General features: G+C 39.3%; 1 protein-coding gene across 1 annotated transcript in view; it reads right to left on the reverse strand.

Moving 5' to 3' along the window:
* Nucleotides 1-21,685, reverse strand: part of LOC150081150 (uncharacterized) — a 421,878-nt gene that overhangs the window by 26,133 nt on the left and 374,060 nt on the right. The window contains exon 18 of the mRNA XM_090380944.1: nucleotides 7,989-8,293. Within this exon, the coding sequence (XP_090237070.1) occupies nucleotides 7,989-8,293 (305 nt within the window). The remainder of the gene's footprint in view (nucleotides 1-7,988; nucleotides 8,294-21,685) is intronic.

Raw genomic sequence — 21,685 nt, forward strand, 5'->3', positions numbered from 1 at the left:
GCTTTCTTGCATCAAATGCCTCTAGTAATGCTAATGCTACTTAAAAGATTCCACAGGCAAGCACTAATGCACTTTGCCAACAATGATGCAGCAAACATCCCAAAACTCATCAACACCGATTTAAGCAGAATCACTTATACATTTTGTACCTCCATTTCCTCTCAATGTTTCTTCTGCCATGAAGAGGGCCACATTAGGAAAAACTACCTGCATATCTCTACCTCCACTGAAAGTAATACCGAAATTCAGGTGGCACCAACCAGGGTCAGGCCAGATCCACAAAGCAAGTTGACTGTTGGAAACAATGGGGATATAGAAGAAACCATCAAACAGTCTGAGATGCTTCCCACACCAAGCACATCAGAAAAAGAAAATTCAACGATCACAGAGGACCAGGACATAGTCTTTCAGAAAACCCACCAACCAAAACAAGAGGGTGTTCTCAGAATCAACCCCAACACAGTCCATATCCAAAGTCACAAATCAGAAGAAGAAGACAATGGATACCTAGGTAGGAAAACAGCCAAATGCTAACCAAAACAACAGGAAGGATGAAAATAAATACAGAAAACCACAGAAGTCAAACAGTCAGATCCCAAATAAGCCATTCATACCATCAAGTACGGAAATAAATAAGCATGTAGAACTAATGACTCAAGTGAAGAAGAACTTGAATCTCTGGGCCCGAAGAAGAGAACAACCGCAATTCCCATGATTCAGATGCTTCAGAGGACAAGGGGGGGAAGAAATTTTCCCTATACTAAAGGCCCTTTAAGTGTGGAAAAATTATGCTCCTTTCTACGGGAAGTACATGTCTCTCCACAGAAGCTACATGCCACAGCAGGACAGACTTGCTATTCAAATAACCAACTTCATAGAAAGCTATCTCTCTACTATAGATCAAGAATGATGTGTTCCTGATCTATAGTAGAATGATGTGTTCCTGATCTCTCTACTCTAGATCAGGAACACATCATTCTTGTTGGTGACTTCACTGCACTCTTGATCCAGAAATGGACAGAGCGTGATGAACTGAGCACCGCACAACGTTAATCAACAACCTGCAGGCCTTGATAAACAACAATGAACTCGTCGACGCATTTAGACATCAACACCCAGAAGAAAAGTCCTACACCTGGAGATCAGCAAATACAGCATCTGAAAGACTACCTTACCAAGCCTGACTGAACAGATACTACATCCCAAAACACACCATCCCCCCCTGGTCAGAAGCATCACACGTTTACCATCTATCTCAGATCACTCCTTTATCAAGTTACAGCTCTCCTTCTCGCCCAATCACTTCAAAAGTGGAGGTGCTTATTGGACATTCAACAATAGCCTTCTTCAAGACAGGGTATACATCTCTAAGCTACAAGACCTGATATCCAATCTTGCCCAATCTAAAGACAGATTGGAGCCTATGAACACATGATGGCCTAGATTTAAAAGTCAACTGAAATCATTCTCGCAAACCTATAGCCATCAGAAAAGCCAACAAAAATGTAATAACCTCTATCAATTTGAGCAAAGACTGAAATATCTCCCATTTGATAGTCAGGCCCATCAATCAACAAAACAAGCCATACAAACCCACTTAGAACACTCTGCAAAAGGTGCCCTACTCAGATCGAGATACACCCACATAAATCTATCTGATGCCACGACCAAATACTTTTTCTCATTAGAACACGGACATCGCAAAGCAACCACCATCACTGCCATTCAGCTGCAAGAAGGAAACATCACTGAAGACTCAGAAGAAATCTTCTCTGAATTAAACAAGATTTTATAGAGACATTTACAGTTCTCAAAAAACTTCTACAAAGGCAACCAAGGAAATCCTTTCAGGACTTAAAAAAAATCTCCCATATGGCCCAATGCAGTATGGAGGAAACAATCAACCTACAAGAACTAATAGCAGCATGCAAAGCCCTTTCCAAAAATAAATCACCAGGTCTGGAAGGACTTAACTTCTGAATTCTTCCAAACATTTTGGGATCAACTCGGGGTGCTACTCTTTCAAATGCTTGAAGAAGCCCAGTCCCATGGACTATCAGGTTCAATCACCACCTCTGTCGCTTGACTGATTCCCAAGAAAGGGGATTGCACCAATCTACAAAACTGGTGCCAGATTTCCTTAATGAATACGGACTGTAAAATCATTTCCAAAGCCATCACAAATAGATTAAAATCCACTCTCCCTGATATCATCAATCACTAACAAACATACTCAGTACTTGGAAGATCGATTCATGACAATCTACATGTGATCTGTGACATCCTCTCCACTGCAAACAGCCAAAGAGAATTCCTAGCACTAATTATTCTTGACCAAGAAAAGGCTTTCGACAGCATTGAACACAGCTCCTTTTTTCAAACCTTGATAGCTTTTGGATATAGACCTCTACGTCATCGGAACAATCTATCTGCAATCTAAGGAAGCCAAATTCTGCCTGAAACTGAACAACTAGCTCACCTGCCACTTTCCGTATTCCAGAGAGATAAAACAAGGCTGCCCTCTCTCTCTCTCTCTCTCTCTGGACAATTCTACACAATTGCCATAGAACCATTCCTTAATAAAACTGCCACCATTCTACAATCTCAACGAACGCTGCAGAATCCCACCTAAAGATAACCTACTCAGCATACGCAGATGACGTCACAATTGCAATACACCATGAGAGCGAATTTGAAGACATTAAAAAGGCTCATGATCTCTACGCTCAAGCATCAGGTGCAAAACTGAACCACTGTAAGACCAGAGACCTATGGGCTGGCAACTGGAAAACCAAAACCGACTCTCCCATCCAATGCACATGGTCCAGCAAGGGACAGAAATACCTAGGTGTGTACCTCGGCAATATCCTCCTTTTCTCCCAGAAGAACTGGCCTGAATTGCTGAGTCATTTCAACAAAGTACTCGGGAAATGGAGAAGCATGTGAGCCACATCTTTGCTGAGAGGGAGAGTGCTTGTGATCAATCAGATGGCAGCAAGTATTTTCTAGCACACCTTCAAAATTCTCACTCCACCTGTTGACTTCCTCCACCAAACCCAGGTATCTGTCCAAAGCTTCCTTTGGAACAAAACCATCTGGATGTCCTGTTCCAAACTCAGCCAGCCGCTTACTCATGGGGGGGGGGCAAGGGTTGGTCTCTCTTGACGACAAAATCACAGCATTCCAGATCACCTTTCTTCTTAAGACGCTGCAAACAAAATACCCACATTCTGGCACTACGGATAAACTACTAGCAACAGCCACTAGAGGACTATCTCTTTCAACGATATTGAGAATGGATATGGCACCAGCACCACTTAAACTACTGCTATTTTATAAAGACACACTGCACCGCTGGAAAAAGCTAAACTTTCACCATACTCTTGAGAGAACATCCCTTTCTGGAATACTTTTCAGAACTGCTCTTCTACAATAAAAGATCCTACAAATGATGATATTCTCTTCTTTCCTATGTGGAACTGGGCACGAATAAGAACCAAAGACGACCTCCTGATAACAAGCTTTGAATGGAAAGGATCAGAAGACTTGCCCATTAAAACCATAAATGCAAAGCAGCAACACAGACAACTAAAATCCACAATCACACAAGCTCTTCCAGACATCACTACAGCTAAAGGGATTGGAAATGTGACCAGATCCTCACCTACACCAACTTTCGTCATCACATCACCAGAAGACATGGTACCTCTGTCTCCTGCACCCTCCAAAAAAGTCTATCAACTAATCATGTCTCCCCATACAGCCAAGATTTTCCTGTCATCCACCTGCCCAGCTCTCCCTGTACCCCTCTCCACTCACCACAAGCCACCATCTAACTTTCAGTTGAACCTTCCATATAGGACGAAATGTTCCAAATTGGATGCAGACATCCAGTGGAGACTGTGGCGCAATATCCTTCCTACCCCAGTCAAACTACAAATCTTCAGTCTACGCACATCAAATTACTACTTTTTCTTCACCACTCCAGGCACCCTGGAACACACATACATGGTGTGCCCCGTGAACAAGGAACTGGTCAAATATGCTTTGGATGCAGAAAAGCTAGCCTGCAACCACGCCCACACTCTGGAGGACTACTGGTACCTGCTTCACTCTGAGCAGACAGCACACACCACTTGCAACTTCTTATTCAATGCTGCCAAGGCCGTCATTTACAACTTCAACTTGAAGCACATAAGAAGCAGTGACGACGTGCCTCCTGTCACCATGACAGCGGAGCCTATGGAGGTAGTTGCAGAACAGACTTCTACTCGAATTTCACTGCAAAAGACCAGAAACTCTTGATCATCTTAACAGCGAATGGAACAGTGACAGTCACCATTTCACCATCACTGAAGAGTCCATCACCTTCGGCGCCTCCGTAGCCAGGTGGGCAGGAGCAGCAGTGTGTTGCACACGCTTTTTGATTAGACCGGGGTTCGAGCCTGTGACCACCAAATATGGAGGATGTGGAAAGGTCAGGGAATGACCACCGCATATCCCCGGAGCGATATGGCCTTAGTTGCTAATGCTCCTAAAAACTAAATAACAATAACAACCATCACCTTCAACTTGTGAAATACGAGACTGGCCTAATGCCAAGAAATTTTGTTCTTAATTCCATAAAATTGAAATGTTGAAACTTTTGTATTTTTTTCTAAAAAGTTTCTTTATTTTTTTTTTAATTTTTGCTTTTGTACATAGAATGTAAATAGTTGTTGTTGAAAAATGTATCTACTGTTCATGTTAAAATAAAAAAAAAAAAAAAAAAAAAATCTATCTATCTATCAAAAAAACTATCACTCTAACACCACGCGGATCGGACACGTGCTTTTGAGCTCCCGCCCTTTTGCCCCTTTTTGACGTTTGTCTGTGAGAACCCTCAGTCAAGACACATATTTCGATTCCTCTTCGGAAGAGCTTTCGAGTAATAATAATTTTGTGTGTGTAGATTTAGCAGAGTTTGAGTTAGGTTAGAATTTAATTTTTTAACTTTAGCCATGGAAAGCTGGACATTCCAGTAACGGCTTATTCCAGCCCCCACCCATGACATCTAATGCTAATGTTGTGTGAACAACCTATCTCAACCTCTGCTTACATTGGTTCATACTTGGGTGATCACCTCCAGTATAATTAGGTATGAGCATAGTATTTTAGGACTTGTACAAGGGAGGGGTATACCCAGGGTTACTAACAGTCCCACCACTGTGGAGGTACAAGCAGAGGATTTGGGTGTCACACAACTGAACTTGCAAGTGTTATCACCCAAATATCAGTTTCATCAGTGTTTTAGGCTCCCAGATAGCAAGCCCTAGCTTGCCATACCTGAGAGAATGTCTGTGACAAGCTCGAAGGACCATCGTCATTTTGAGTAGATTCATTGGTAAATTGAAAATGATTCTAACCTAAGTTGTAAAAGCTGAAAGTGGCCAACACTTTGAAAACCTTTTAATTTTGAGAGGACCTGCTTACCTGTATAAACCTCACCTGTCTGATATGACACCCACATCTATGACAAGATGTCTCCTTGGGGTGGACTGTCAAGGAGAAAGCTTTTCATCATTTTGTACCAAAAACTTGGCAAGTTTTGTAAGAAGGCAAAACACATAAGACACTGTATGTTTAAAGTTTACAAATTATGCACTGCTAGGTGATCAAATGAGACTTATAGTGGAGATAAACTTTGTTTTTCACATCACCATATCAAGAGGTTTACCATTTAGAAGAAGAACTCTTTATTATATACAGAAAGCACATTGCTGTATACAACTGCCTTCATGGCTACAAGCCAAGCGTTTACATAAAAGAAATCACACAACATAGTAAACACACACAAAAAAAAAAAAAGGCATTATGACTCCTGAAAGATTTGAACACTGGGATGATGGATTCAAGACAGTGATGAATAGGTCTCCGGGAGCAGGTTCTAATGTCCTCTGACATGGTCCTGGGAAGGAAGTCAACCGAGTACTTTCTGCCTATATTCCTTGTCAACTGCAAATTTGTAGAGGTCACCATCCAAGGACTGTATGTCTTGCAGCATTTTCACGGGTAGGAAATGATCAGATAATTTTAACCGGTTTGGACCATTTAGTGGCAATGCAGAGTAGAATAGATTTAATATCCATCCTGTGTACATCCTACATTACATTACAGTACAATACAGCTATTTGAATTAAAGTACAACTGGGGGGGGCAATATTTTTTACCTTTGCTGTTCATAAATGATTTATGGGATAGATATTTAATTTATTGGTAAGTCAAATTATTGTCAAATAACGATTAAAGGCTCTGTTATAAGCTTAATTAAAGACAAGGAACTCAGTTTCACAGTCTTACAGTTTTTACATAAAGCATCTGGCTGCAAGCATATTTATTTAATAGTGTGAAAGCTAAATGTCTACATTTTGGTTCTTGCTGAGTTTGCAAACTACATCTAAACAACTTTTACCAAGTGCACCAGATTTCAATAAGAAATATTCATTTGTCTTGTGTTATATAAAATTCTAAAGATGGATTGCAGCCAACTTGTGGATTTATTATCATGCTTGTTGAATATTACTAATTTGGAACACTGTAGTCCAGAACCATCTGTAAATGGAAATTGTTTATCTGAGTAGGCATTGATTCAGATATTGATTCCATCAATATCTGAATAGAGAGCATGCTCTCTGCATACAGTACTTAGTTTGGCAACTATTCTGTTCTAGTATCTTATATTTTCCACTAAAATAGTGTGTGTGTATGTGTTTATTCTGACAATGTTTCAAGAAAAGAGCAAAACATTTCTGGTAATTCATTAGCACTATTAATTCAGGAAAAAGTAGTTGCTTATATGCAATGGCCTTTAATAATTTTATGTTTCTTACCTTATCTTTTTGGGTACGTGTCCTCTCCCAGGAGGAAGCTGTTCCTGTTCTCAACCCTCCACTATCCCATTTTTTAAGGGCTGATAAAGGCTTTGTTAGTGTGGCAGACTTTTCTGCAAGTACAGCAAAAACACTAAGCTTTTTTTCCACTGTATAGAATACAATGGAAAAAAGACAGTTTTGGAGCATTTACTCATTGTTTCACATATGGCATAGCAAAGGCCTTAATCTTGGGATAAATGTTTGATCAAACATTTGCATCACTAACAAAAACTATATTGTTTTCAAATTTCACTGTAAGTCATTTCCTATTTTACATTACTGCATGCATTTTAGCTAGCTGCAAAATCCTGTGATATTTAACTACACATGATCCAGAATAATCTAAATTTTACGTTTTCCAGATTAAGAATGTTAAACTGTATTATACATGGTCATCAAAAAAGGGTGTCCATGTTTTTCCTTTTAATTATCTTTGGAAATATTTGATCGATTGCTATGATCGAAGCAGCAAACACTGTGGTAACTCATTAAGTTTTATTTGATGCCTTAACAATGACCTTGGCTGTGCCATGAATGTGTGCAAAATGACTCCTACATGCACAACCTCAGTCTGTGTCAGTAAGATGGGTATGCAACAGAAAGTGCAGTGTGTGTTGCAGTATGCTGAATTTCAATGCTTTCTACAGTGTATATACCTTTCAGGGTACCACAATACACACTGTGCTTTCTGTTGCATGGCCATCTTACTGACACTGACTGAGGTGGTGAACGTACGAGCCATTCTGCGCACACTCATGGCACAGCCAAGGTCATTGTTGAGGTGTCAAATAACACTTAATGAGTTACCACAGTGTTTTCTGCTATGATCACAGCAATCGATCAAATATTTCCAAAGATAATTAAAAGGGAAATCATGGACACCTTTTTTGATGACCTTGTATAGCAAACATTAACCAAAGATATTTTTATGGCTATAACTATATTTAATTGTAAGAAAATACTAGTTATTTTCAGCAGCTATATTATGTACAATAACTTACTTACTAACTGGCTGTTATTCAATTTTTATTTAATCAATGATTCAAAATTTGAATAGAGTAGTTCAAAGGCCTTTACCTTTCTCTTACACTTGTTCCTAAATTTATAGTGGCTCCAACGCTTCCATTTAAAGATGATTTGGTCTTGACAGAAAGACGATGATGATCAACACATTTATGAAATAAAAAAGTAGTTGGATGACCTGGTTTTTTCCCAAAAAGCTTTAATCTATGGCCCATCGGCAACATAGATGCCACTAATTTCGTTACAGCTTCACGAGCCTTCCATATAGATTTTAGGATTCTAGAATTAGGTTCATTTGCTGGGATAGCATCAGATATAACACTGAATAAATATTTAATAAGAGAAGCATGCAAACACATCTGGAAAAAAAAATTAGCATATTTTAAAAGGCATTGAGCTTTTGCATAATTACTAACATAAATAAAAAATAAAGCAGAATGTCATAAATCTAACATCAGAACTTTGCTTCTGCTAGATTTTTGAAACCAAATCTTATATGAAACTGCCTGTAGTGAAGTGCATGATTACTAATTATTATAGAAAGATTACACAACATTCTGATGAAGTGGCAATGATGCATCACCAATACAGATTCCACTACAGCAAGTCACTAACTCCATGAAGTTTGATAACTATCAAATCAGAAAATACTGCAGTAGCAACTGTAAATTATATATGGGCACAGAAAACTACTTTTCGTTGATATATTAAATTCAATAACTTTTTACTAACTGGCTATTAGTAAATTTTTATTTAATCAAAGGTTCAAAATTTGAATAGGTTATTTCTAAGGCCTTTATTTTTCCTCTTGTAATTTCCTATAAAAGATATATTGTTATTTGTCCCCGTCTTGAAGGAACTATTGCTTAAAAAAAAAAAAAAAAAAGTTATTTCATAGCTTCTTATATATGACCATGGAAAAACAACAACATTTCTGATCATCATTGTTTCCAAATCTTTGATCAGAAACACTGAAGCCACTGTAAACTTAAGAAAAAGGATAAGAGAAAAATAAAGAGCTTAGAAATAACCTATTCAAAATTTGATTTTTTTTTTTATTTTTTAAAATTTATTATATCAAGCATTCCCTGCCAAATTATGTCATCCTTCCCATATATTATAGTACTCTACATACAGTATTACAGATACAATTTACACTATTATGTAGAAATGAGGTACACCCATTTAAAAGTATACAACAATATCCAAAGGTCATCAGCCTCACTCTCACTAAAATAAGAACGGCAGTCCAGAACTGAGCAGCACAAAGAGCTGCCCAATCTGGCAAGAATCACACCTCAGTACTGCAAGGAGATAAAGGAACATCACAAGGAGCTGCCCAGTCCAGACAATAGCAACACCCAACATCATAAGGAGATGCTTAGATAACAATAACTTTCCTCTATCTTCCTGATGTCAAGAATGATGATATTTAAGGGTAAGCAACTCACCGTTAATTGGAATGGTACTATACATCCTCTGTCTACCCTAATCAATTAAGACATGTATTCCAAAGGCAAATATGCGCAAGGTATTTGCAATTCAGAGAGCAATGCTGTTATGACTTGTTATGGGATGCCAGATGGTGTCTAATGATGCACTGCAGGTATTAACAAGAACGATGCTTCTTGATTTAAGATCAATGTGCTTTCACCATCGGAAAGGACAGATGTATGAGAGAATATTAATTGCAGTGCAAGCTGACTGTAACTACAAGGAGGAAAACAAGTGGATATGTGCTTTCCTGACACAATTATGGCAGGGAAGGTCAAAGGACTGATAACAAAAAATATCTTGCATATGTTGACAAGGCTGACAGAGGTATGCCTACTTGTTTTTTTGCTGAACTAAATTCCTTGGGGGTCAGTGAATGCACATTGTGTGTTGGTGGGACACAAGTGAACAGGGAACATGTCTAGTTTAATTGCTATGAGTATCAAGACCTGAGAGAAGAATTAGTGGATTATGTACCTAATCTTCAGTTGTTAATGCCACCATATGAGGCATGCCTTCTTGCAACAAAGGAAACTTTTTTGGGCATATTATTATGATTATTAGCCATATGGTGCAAGGAAGCCTGAGGCTTATGCTGCACTAGCCAGAAAAAAAATTCTGAGTGACCCAGGGGAGGGAGAGAGAGGCTAGAGTAGAAGGGAATCATCAAGAAAGAGAAGAATGATGATATCCAGCTCAGGACCCTGTATGTACTTCTGAAATTGTAGCAGAAAACTTCATATCTGCCTGCACAATTATCCCCAGGTTACCAGCTTATATCTATCAAAGGCTTCCATGTTACCCATTAATTTATATGTATCCCATGCATTTTTCTTCTTTGCCATATGTCTCATTAGTTCATCTGACATCCATTTAGGCGCCTCTGTAGCCCAGGTGGGCAGGAGCAGCAGTGCGTAGCACATGCTTCTTGATTAGACCAGGGTTCGAGCCCGGGACCAACTGATGATGTTACCAACAACAGCAAATTCAAAATGGGAAGCATTCAAAGAACTTATCTTGGAAGCTACTAGGCTTTACATACCAACTAAGAAATACTGTTCAAGGTTTAGGCCTAAATGGATGTCGTTGTTGTTATTTGGTTTTTTAGGAGCATTAGCAACTAAGGCCATATTGCTTCAGGGATATGCACTGGTCATTCCCTGACCTTTCCACATCCTCCGTATTTGGTGGTCACGGGCTCGAACCCCAGTCTAATCAAGAAGCATGTGCTACGCACTGCTGCTCCTGCCCACCCGGGCTACAGAGGCGCCTAAATGGATGTCAGATGAACTAATGAGACATATGGCAGAGAAGAAAAATGCATGGGATACATATAAATTAATGGGTAACATGGAAGCCTTTGATAGATATAACCTGGTAACCTGGGGATAATTGTGCAGGCAGATATGAAGTTTTCTGAGCAATGCAGACGGGCTGCAAGAGTGACTCATGGTGTCTTGTCAATGATATACAGGAATTTTTTTAGCAGGGATAAGGAGGTGATTATTCCCTTGTATAAGGCAATGGTCAGGCAACACCTTGAGTAATGTATACAGGTCTGGAGGCCTCATTTCAAGAAGGATGTAGAGCTGCTGGAACGAGTACAGAGAAGGGCAACAAGATTAGTGAATGGAACAAATGGTTGCTCTTACAAAGAAAGGCTTAAGTTTTGCAAATTACAGTGTCTGGAGACTAGGCACTGGGGAGGCGATCTGATAGAGGTGTATAAAGCCTTGAATGGTTTGAGCATGCTCAATGCAGATGGAATTCTTCCTCTTGCTCAGAGTAATCGCCTGAGAGGGCATAAATTCAAATTGAGGAAAGACGGTTGTAGGATAGATGTGCAAAAATTTGCCTTTAGCCAGCACGTGGTTGATTGCTGGAACAAACTTCTATCTGCCGTTGTAGAAGTTGATAGTTTAAATAGATTCAAGGCAGAACTTGACAACCATTTGGAGCGAGTGGATGGATTAAATAAGAGTTTTTTTTTTTTTGGCTGATGCTATATAAACTTGCTTTCTTGCATCATGTGCCTTTGCTAATGCTAATGTCTGATTACTTCATCTGAAATCCATTTAGGTCTAAACCTTGAACAATATACCTTAGTTGGTATGAAAAGCCTAGTAGTTTCCAAGATTAATTCTTTGAATGCTTCCCATTTTGAATTTGGTGTTGGTAACATCATCATTGGTCCCACCATATAGAATTTAAAAACTGTCTCAGACCACAGTAGTCACCTTTACAAAAGCGAAAATCCTTCCCTTTACCTTTGATGGTAGTTACCTCTTTGAGTAAATCCCACTTCAGCACACTGTGATCACTGCTACCTAGTGGTTCCGTTATCTGCAGATTCTTGATGCACGAAGAATCACTACTAATAATCAGATCAAGAGTATTACTCCCTCTAGTTGCCTCCCAAACATGCTGCTGCTGTTGTCTCCCACTCTTAATATCATTTGTGCCAATGTGTACAACAATATCACCCTTGTGCCCTTAAAAGATGGTATCTGCTCTACAACATCATTAACCTTAGCCCCTGGCAGACATACCCTGGTTCTGTTCCATCTATCCTTTTTGCACAATAATTTCCCCGTTTCCCTGACAATAGAGTTACCTACAACAACCTTTTGAGACCAGTGCATTCTGCCTTGGGGTTTGCTGCTGCGTTGCTTGATGTTCAAGTGCAAGCTCTGGCATTGATGTGGGCAGCTGAGAGCTTGAGGGCCCCTCAATTTAAATCTTTTGAGGGCATCCACCCTGCCCTTCAAGCTCTCAAATAAGCCCATAACAATGCTGACTTGGTGCCTGATTTCTTCGCATTCCTTACATCGCGCGCGCACACACACACGCACACACACACACACACACACACACACACACACACACACACACACACACAGACATTTCCCTTGGCAATTAGCATTAGCATTAGCAGAGGCATATGATGCAAGAAAGCAAGCTTATTCAGCATCAGCCAAAAAAAAAAAAAAAAAAAAACCCACTCCCATTTCACCCCTCCGTTCGTTCAAAATACCTGTCCAGTTGAGCTTTAAATTTGTTTAGGCTATCAACTTCAACAACAAGTGATGGAAGTCGGTTCCACCAACCAACCACCCGCTGGCCAAAGGCAAATTTCCGCACATCTATCCGACATCCGTCCTTCCTCAATTTGAATTTATGCCCTCTGAGGTGATTATTCTGAGAAAGATGAAGAATCCCATTGGCATTGAGCATGCTCAACCCATTCAAAGCCTTATACACCTCTATCAGATCACCTCGCCGGTGCCTAGTCTCCAGACTCTGTAATTTGCAAAACTTAAGCCTTTCTTCGTAAGAGCAACCCTTTGTTCCATTTACTAATCTTGTTGCCCTTCTCTGTACCCGTTCCAGCAGCTCTACATCCTTCTTGAAATGAGGCCTCCAGACCTGTATACAGTACTCAAGATGTGGCCTTACCATTGCCTTATACAAGGGAATAATCACCTCCTTATCCCTGCTAGAAAAATTCCTGTATATCATTGACAAGACACCATGAGCTACTCTTGCAGCTCGTCTGCACTGCTCAGAGAACTTCATATCTGCCTGCACAATTACCCCCAGGTCCTTTTCATTCTCCACCACTGTCAGTGTAGTACCGCAGAGTTGATACGTTGCTCTGGGGTTACTGTTTCCCATATGCAGCACTTTACATTTGTTGATGTTAAACCTCATTTGCCACCTCTCAGCCCATCTGTTCAACCTTTCCAGATCCTGTTGCAGCAGCATAGCGTCAGTATTGTCCTTAACGACCCTGCCAACCTTTGTATCATCTGCAAACTTGGACATTAAACTTGATATCCCATCATCAATATCATTCATAAACACCGAAAACAACAACGGACCCAACACTGAACCTTGAGGAACTCCACTAATAACATTAGTCCACGTTGAGCAGTGTCCATTGATTACCACTCTCTGTCTTCTGCCACTCAACCATCCCCTTATCCATTGCAGCAACTTGCCTCCAATGCCACACTGCTCCAATTTGTGCAGCAGTCTTCCATGTGCAACAGTATCAAAAGCCTTTCTAAGATCCAAATATATAATATCAAAGTTATTCCCTGCATCCAGTTCTTTTGTGACTACATCATAGTATCCAATCAAATTGGTCAGGCAAGACCTGCCCTTAACAAAACCATGCTGCGTCTGAGCTATAACTGAATTCTTGTCTAGATGATCCTGCAGTGCTTCTTTAACCAGTGCCTCCATTAATTTACCTGGAACAGAAGTTAAACTAACAGGTCTATAATTACTTGTGTCAGCCTTTGATCCTCCTTTGTGAATTGGGGTTACATTTGCACATCTCCAGTCTATGGGTACTTCCCCTGAGTCCAAAGAAGCTCTCATAATTATGGCTAGGGGTTTGCATACTTCCTTTGCTGCCTCCTTTAATATAACTGGATAGATCCCATCCACCCCAGGTGCCTTTTTTATGTTTATCCTCAACAATCTCTCCTCCACTTTCCTCTCAGTTATTACAAAATCATCCAGCTCACTGCCAATGTTTACTTTACCTACATCATTCTCCTTCCTGAATAACTCCTCATGCATGAATGTAGATGCAAAATACTCATTTAGATTGTTAGCCACCTGAGCAGGATCCTCAACTGTTGAACCATCAATATCCAGTGGACCAATCTGATTCATCCCTTTCCTTTTCGAGTTCAAGTATGTAAAGAACTCTTTTCTGTTTTTCTTTGCATCCTTTGCCAAGGATTTTTCATAGTCTGCCTTTGCCTGCCTAATCTCCTTTGTGACTTGGTTACAGACCAACTTATATCTATCATAGGCTTCCATGTCACCCATTAATTTGTATGTATCCCATGCATTTTTCTTCTCTGCCACATGTCTCATTAGTTCATCTGACAACCATTTAGGCCTAAACCTTCAACAATATTTCTTAGTAGGTATGTAAAGCCTGGTAGCCTCCAAGATTAGTTCCTTGAATGCTTCCCATTTTGAGTTTGCTGTTGGTAACATCATCAGTTGGTCCCACTGTATAGAATTTAAATACTGTCTCAGTCCGTCGTAGTCGCCTTTACGGAAGCAATAACCCTTCCCTTTACCCTTAATGGTAGTTACCTCTTTGAGTAAATCCCACTTCAGCACACTGTGATCACTGCCACCTAGTGGTTCATTTATCTGCAGATTCTTAATGCATGAAGAATCACTGCTGATAATCAAATCAAGAGTATTACTCCCTCTAGTTGCCTCCCGAACATGCTGATGTAGAAAACAATCATCCAATAAATCCACAAAAGCCTTGCTCGTGTGCGAGTGACCAACCCACAAATTCCATGGGGGACTTTAATCTGGGAAATTAAAGTCCCCCATTATAAGACTCTCTGATTTACTGGCCCACTTTATTTCCCTGTACAATATCTTATTATACTCATCAGAGTCATTAGGCCTATAGCACACTCCTACTCTCAATTTTGATTTCCCTATGCTTATGTCACACCAAACTGACTCGACACTGCCCTGTCCATCGATGTCGACTGGCTTCACTTCCTTGGACTTTATGTGTTTCTTAATTAATAGCATAACCCCTCCTCCCCTCCTGTCCTGTCTATCCTTTCTATACACATTGTATTCCCCAAATTCCAGTTCCGCATTACTTATATCTGTGTGACACCACGTCTCTGATATCCCAACAATATCTGCCTTTGATGTTTTGAGCAATACCTCAAATTCATCAAATTTATTTACCAAACTCCTAGCATTGGTGTACACGTAGGTATGCAGCACCTGTTTCTATTCTTAGCTACCCTAACACAACCCATGTGTTTACTTGTACCGCAATGACTACCAGCAGTCTCTGAAATATCCTGCATCTTGTTTTTCAGACTTCTGCTCATTTCAATAGAAGCAGGGCAAGAATCACTTCCACCTCTGCCACTGGCTACTGTTAATCTATTAGTCCTTGTATCCCCCCCAACTAGCAGATTTCCGACCCACCTAACACTGCCTCAACAGCATCAGCAAAAATTCTTGCACCCTTTCTATTTAAGTGTATCCCATCCCTGTAGAAGCAATCTCTCCTGTTAACAAGTACAGTCCAGGCTGAAAAAAATTCTACCCCTTGAGCCTTGCACAATCCCTCCAGGGCCGAATTGATCGACAAGGCTCTCATCATATACTCCCTCCTATCGTGTCTGGGCAGAAATGCAGACACTTTCAAGTTCAACCCTAATTCACGGCTTTTTTTCAACAGTGACCTGTACTTGCTAAGTAATTCCGCCGGTCTCCTACTCTTAATATCATTAGTGCCAACGTGTACAACTATATCACCTTTTGTGTCCTTAAAAGATGATATCCGCTCTACAACGTCATCAACCTTTGCCCCTGGCAGACATACCCTGGTCCTATTCCACCTATCCTTTTTACAAAGGATGTTCCCCGTTTCCCTGACAATAGAGTCACCAACAACTACTAGTTCCTGTGGGACCAGCGCATTCTGCCTAGGGGGGCTGCTTCTGTGTTGCCTGATGACCAAGTGCAAGCTCTGGCGTTGATGTGGGCAGCTGAGAGCTTGATGGGCCCCTCAATTTATTTCCTTCGAGGGCATCCACCCTGTCCTGTTCATGTCCTGTTCCTGATTGCTCCACAAACATCAAACAAGCAGTGCATTTCAACAGACTGTAATTCAGAGGTCAACTACCCCCCCCCCCTTTTGCCTTGAGCCTTTTGCTTTGCTGCTCTGGTCTGTGTCATGATTTATATTCAAATTCAATAAAATTCCAATACAAAATATAACCCTAAACTTATATCCTAATGCAGTTATAACACTATATATATATATATATATGTATGTATTTCGGTATCGAATGTTATCTCTGAGTTACGTCATATGACTTTCTTAACCCCTGTCAACTTATATGTATTAATTTATGATGTTACGCTTGTAAAAACTAGGTCGCTATATTTATTTAGTTAAAGTACAATTCAACTGACAATGAAATTTAATAAGATTAATAAATTTTACTGATTAATTGATACTACTATACTCGCTATCTAGTTTTCTGTTAGACCTGACGTTATCTAGTTCCGTGCACACATTATCGTATAACAATGGCAGCACGTTACGAACAGTTAATCTACGTATACGAGGTATTATTTACTTTCCAAATCATGCTATCAAAATTCAAAATAAACCACGGAGCTTGACCTGGTCTATAAGCTACTTATAGAAAATAATTTAATCTAACAATTAATTCAATAAAGTGGCTAAGTATAATTAAAAACCCTGCATTCACGGGAGCTGCAAAACCTGTTCAACACTGTGGATTTGATACTCTTACTGATACTAAGTAATAACCTACAAAATCTCTGTCTAAACTTAAGTATTGTTACTAGGAATATAAAGCAACTCTAAAAAAATTAATATGCCAATTTAAGTCAATAAAAAAGCAAACCTTCTTTATTTTCTGGAGCCCGTAAAAACTTCGGCTGTTCACGTGTACTCTTGCACCCACTCCCTGATTGGCATTAGCCATACAGTGCTAGTGCTAGTAAGCCACAGGCTTTTATTGCACCAGCCAAAATTAAATAATAATATAAGAATAATAATAATAATAAAAATAGAAAAATAAATAGTAAAATATACAAAAAGAATTAAAATAAACTACCTATGTGCTTCTCTCCTCATGTTGGTAACTATCCAGCTGGCATCTAAATGTTAATTTAGAGGTCAACTCTAATTCTCCCGTGAAGTACTACCTATTCCTGAATCACCTGACCATTTTTCTGTACACTGTGATGAAGACATCGACTTAATATTCATGAAAAAGTACAGCAGTCGTCTACATCAAGGGATTCACCATTTTGTCCAAACATTTATCCTTCTGAACCACATAAGATCACAGAAAGTTAAATTAATGACCTCATCAGGGATCTTGAAGTGTCATAGAATAAGGGAGAGCTTTTGGCCTCAAGTCTACAAAAGGGGAATCTTCTAGATCATTCTGTGAAAGTGACATTTCGTACTCAAAGTAAAGTCTATGATAAATTCTATCAAACAGAAAGCGAACTCACTATTTATAATTATGTTGATAGTTTAATGGCAGCAATGAACATGAGGCACATTTCTGAAGAATGGAGACTATTTATGGGTGCTTCTAAGGTTAGCCTTCAGAGTGAGAAGAGGAGTTGGCCTCAATGAAAATCATTAACACCTGTAATGAAGAACTTATCATTTGAATCTCTGGTAGATGCAAATAAAGTTTTACTTCCACCACTCCACATCAAACTAGGGCTGATGAAAAAATTTCATGAAGTGAACAGTCCTACATTCACTTACTTGCAAGAAAAATTCCCAAGACTTAGTACAAAGAAGATTAAGACAAGTATTTTAAATGGTCCACAAATAAGGCAACTTTTCAAAGACGAACAGTTCAAATGTGTCCTTTTAATATCGAGAAATCAGTGTGAAAGCCTTTTGAAATATTTTGACGGCTTTTCTAGGAAATATTAAAGCGGGCAACTATAGGCAGCTTGTGGAAGATCTCATTATTTCTTACAAAAAACTGGGGTGGAAAATGTCATTGAAGACTCACTTCTTGCACTCACACCTGGATTTATTCCTGCCGAACTGTGGTGCTGTAAACAATGATATGGTGAGCGCTTCCATCAAGACAATCACAGCAACGGAACAAAGATACAAAAGCAAATCGATTGTTGGATGGTGAAAAGGGGTGCTCCCAAAGCTGAATACAAGTGAAAGGCAAAAAGGACACTTGTTTGATATATGTATGTTCGTAGCTACATCTTACTGCCATATAAATAAAAAAACGTTTTTCGAAAACAAAAGCCAAGCTGCCATTTTAAGCACTATTATCATGTTTACACCCCAAAATCTATAAAGTAAGTTTACTTTCATGCCTGTAAGAAGATATGACGCAAAATTTGTTGTTCAGTGTTATTCTACTCAATCTCAACCAGCCTTAACCACTTGAATTGTTTCTATGCTAGGCATCTGCATGGAAACAATTCAGGCAATCGATTCAAGCTGTTTTTGTATTTAATGTCCTACAAAAAAAAAAATTTTAGTAGGATATTGAGATTATTCATTGGATTTCAGTCATTTTAGTGCATTGAATTTTAAAATTAACCAAGTCATTAAAAAAAAAAAGCCGCCATTTAAGTTTTCCTCAAGAAAGTGTAGAAAGCAGAGCTTTCAGTTTTTTCCATAAATCTTAAATGGCAACATTTTTGAGGGTTTAGTGCTGCACTTTCTTTCAGAGTTTTAGTACTGTATGTGACCACTGTTTGATTCTTTATAAATTAAGGAAGGAAGGTAGAAGAAGAGAGAAATCTACACTTGAACCTCAAACATCGGGCTCATTTCTGCAATAACTGAGGATGCATTTTTTGTTTATACACACCATGTCTACACTATTTGCCTGTTGAAGAAAAGAAAGAAAGGGAAAAAATAAAAAAAAAACAAAAAACACATGCACCGAAAAAGGGTGCATGTGTTTTTTGTTATTTCCAGACTAAACGAGCCACAGTATGAGGGTAGGCTATCTTTTAACTTCAGCCAGCACCAGGAATTAGCATTATTATTAGTAGGGCATATAATGCAAGAAAGAAAGCTTATATAGCATCAGCCAAATAAAAAAAAATAATAATAAAAAAAAAACAAAAAAAAAAAAAAACGCAATTCCAATTTCACCCATCCATTCACTCCAAATGTTTGACTAGTTCTGCCTTGAACTTATTTAAGTTGCTGACCTCCACTACAACAGATGGAAGTTTCTTCCAACTACCAACCACTTGCAGGCCAAAGGCAAATTTCTGCACATCTATTCTACAATTGTCTTTCCTCAATTTGAATTTATACCCCTCAGGTGTGTAATCTGAGCGACAAAAAAATCCCATTAGCATTGAGCTTTCTCAATCCATTCAAGGCCTTACCTCACAGGTGCCTAGTCTCCAGAAGCTGCAATTTACAGAACTCAAGCCTTTTTTGGTAACACCAGCCTTTTGTTCCAATCTTGTTGCCCTTCTCTGTACTCAATCCAGCAACTCTACATCTTTCCTAAAATGAGGCCTCCAGACCTGTATACAGTACTCAAGGGGTGGCCTGACCATTGCCTTATAGAAGGAGGACAATCATCTCTTTCTTCCTGCTAGCAAAATTCCTGTATGTCATTAAAAAGATACCATGAGGTACTCTTGCTATGTTTTTGCACTGTTCAGAAAACCTCATATCTGACTGCACAATTACCTCCAGTTTATTTTCATTTTCCACTGCCCCGAGTGTAGTACCACCCAGTTGATACTGTACTCTGAAGTTATTGCTACCCATATGCAGTACTTTACATTTGCCAATGTTAAACTTCAGTTGCCACCTCTCAGCCCATCTGCTCAACTTTTCCAACTATTCACCATTGATAAACACACTCTGTCTTCTCCCCACTCAACCATCCTTTTATCCCTTGCAGCAACTTGCCTTTCATGCCATACTTCTCAAATTTGTATAGTAGTCTTATCACGGCATCAAAATCCTTCCTAAAATTCAATTATATGATATCAAAATTATTCTTTGCATCCAATTCTTTTGTGACCACATCATAATATCCAGTAAAATTTGTCAGACAAGCCTTCCCCTTAACAAACCCATCTGTGTCTGAACTATAAATGCAGTCTTTTCTAGATGATCCTTCCTTAACCAGGATCCTTAATGACTCCATTATTTTTCCCTGGAACACAAGTCAAACTAACAGGTCTGTAATTACTTGTATCACCCTTTGATCCAGCTTTGTGAATTGAAAACATATTTGTACATCTCCAGTCCACTGGAACCTCCCCAAAATCCAAGGAAGCTTTCACAATTATGGCTACAGGCTTGCTTACTTCCTTTGCTGCTTCCTTTAATATAACTGGATTGATCCCATCCACCCCAGATGCCTTCCTTATGTTAAACTTCAACAATTTCTCCTCCACTTTGCACTCAGTTATTAAAAAATCATTTAGCTCCCTGTTAGAGTTTGATAAACTTCTGGCATTCCCCTCCTTGAATAACTCCTGATGTGTGAATGTAGATGCAAAATACTCATTCAATTTATTAGCTACTGGAGCATGATCATCAATAGTCAAACCATTTTTGTTATGTGGACCAATGTAATTCATCTCTTTCCTTCTAGGGTTTACATAAGAAATAAATAACTCTTTGCTGTTTTTCTTTGTATCCTTTACCAAAGATTTCTTGTAATCTGCCTTCGTTTGCCTAATTTCCTTTGTGACTTGATTATAGACCAATTATCTCTGCCATAGACTTCTGTGTCTCCTTATAATTTCTATGCATCCCATGCATTTTTCTTCTTTGCCACGACCCACATTAATTCATCTGATATCTATTTAGGCCTAACCATGAACAGTATTTCTTAGTTGGTATGAAAAGCCTAGTACGCTCCAAGATTAAGTCCCTGAAGGCCTCCCAATTAGAATTCACCATTGGTAACATCATCAGTTCATCTCGCTGTACAGAATTTAAAACTGTCTGAGACGGCTGTAGTCACCTTTACAAAAGCAAGAACCCTTCCCCTAATGGTAGTTAGTATTAGTATTAGTATTAGTAGAGGCATTTGATGCAAGAAAGCAAGCTTATGCAGCATCAGCCAAAAAAAAAAAAAAAACCCACTTCCACTTCACCCCTCTGTTCGTTCAAAATACCTGTCCAGCTCAGCCTTAAACTTATTTAGGCTATCAACCTCCACCACAAGGGATGGGAGTCTGTTCCACCAACCAACCACCCGCTGGCTAAACGCAAATTTCCGCACGTCTATCCTACATCTGTCTTTCTTCAATTTGAATTTATGCCCTCTCAGGTGATTTTTCTGAGCTAGAGGAAGAATCCCATCAGCATTTAGCATGCTTAAATCATTCAAGGCTTTATACACCTCTATCAGATCACCTCGCTGGTGCCTAGTCTCCAAACACTGTAATTTGCAAAACTTAAGCCTGTCTTCGTAGAGCACCTATTTGTTCCATTCACTAATCTTGTTGCCCTTCTCTGTACTCGTTCCAGCAGCTCTACATCCTTCTTGAAATGAGGCCTCCAGACCTGTATACAGTACTCTAGGTGTGGCCTGACCATTGCCTTATACAATGGAATAATCACCTCCTTATCCCTGCTGGAAAAATTCCTGTATATCATTGACAATACTCCATGAGCTACTCTTGCAGCCCATCTGCACTGCTCAGAGAACTTCATA

This window comes from Mastigoproctus giganteus, chromosome 9 (assembly GCF_048544385.1).
Source record: "Mastigoproctus giganteus isolate SK-2022 chromosome 9, ASM4854438v1, whole genome shotgun sequence".
In the NCBI taxonomy this organism is placed as follows: Eukaryota; Metazoa; Arthropoda; class Arachnida; order Uropygi; family Thelyphonidae; genus Mastigoproctus; species Mastigoproctus giganteus.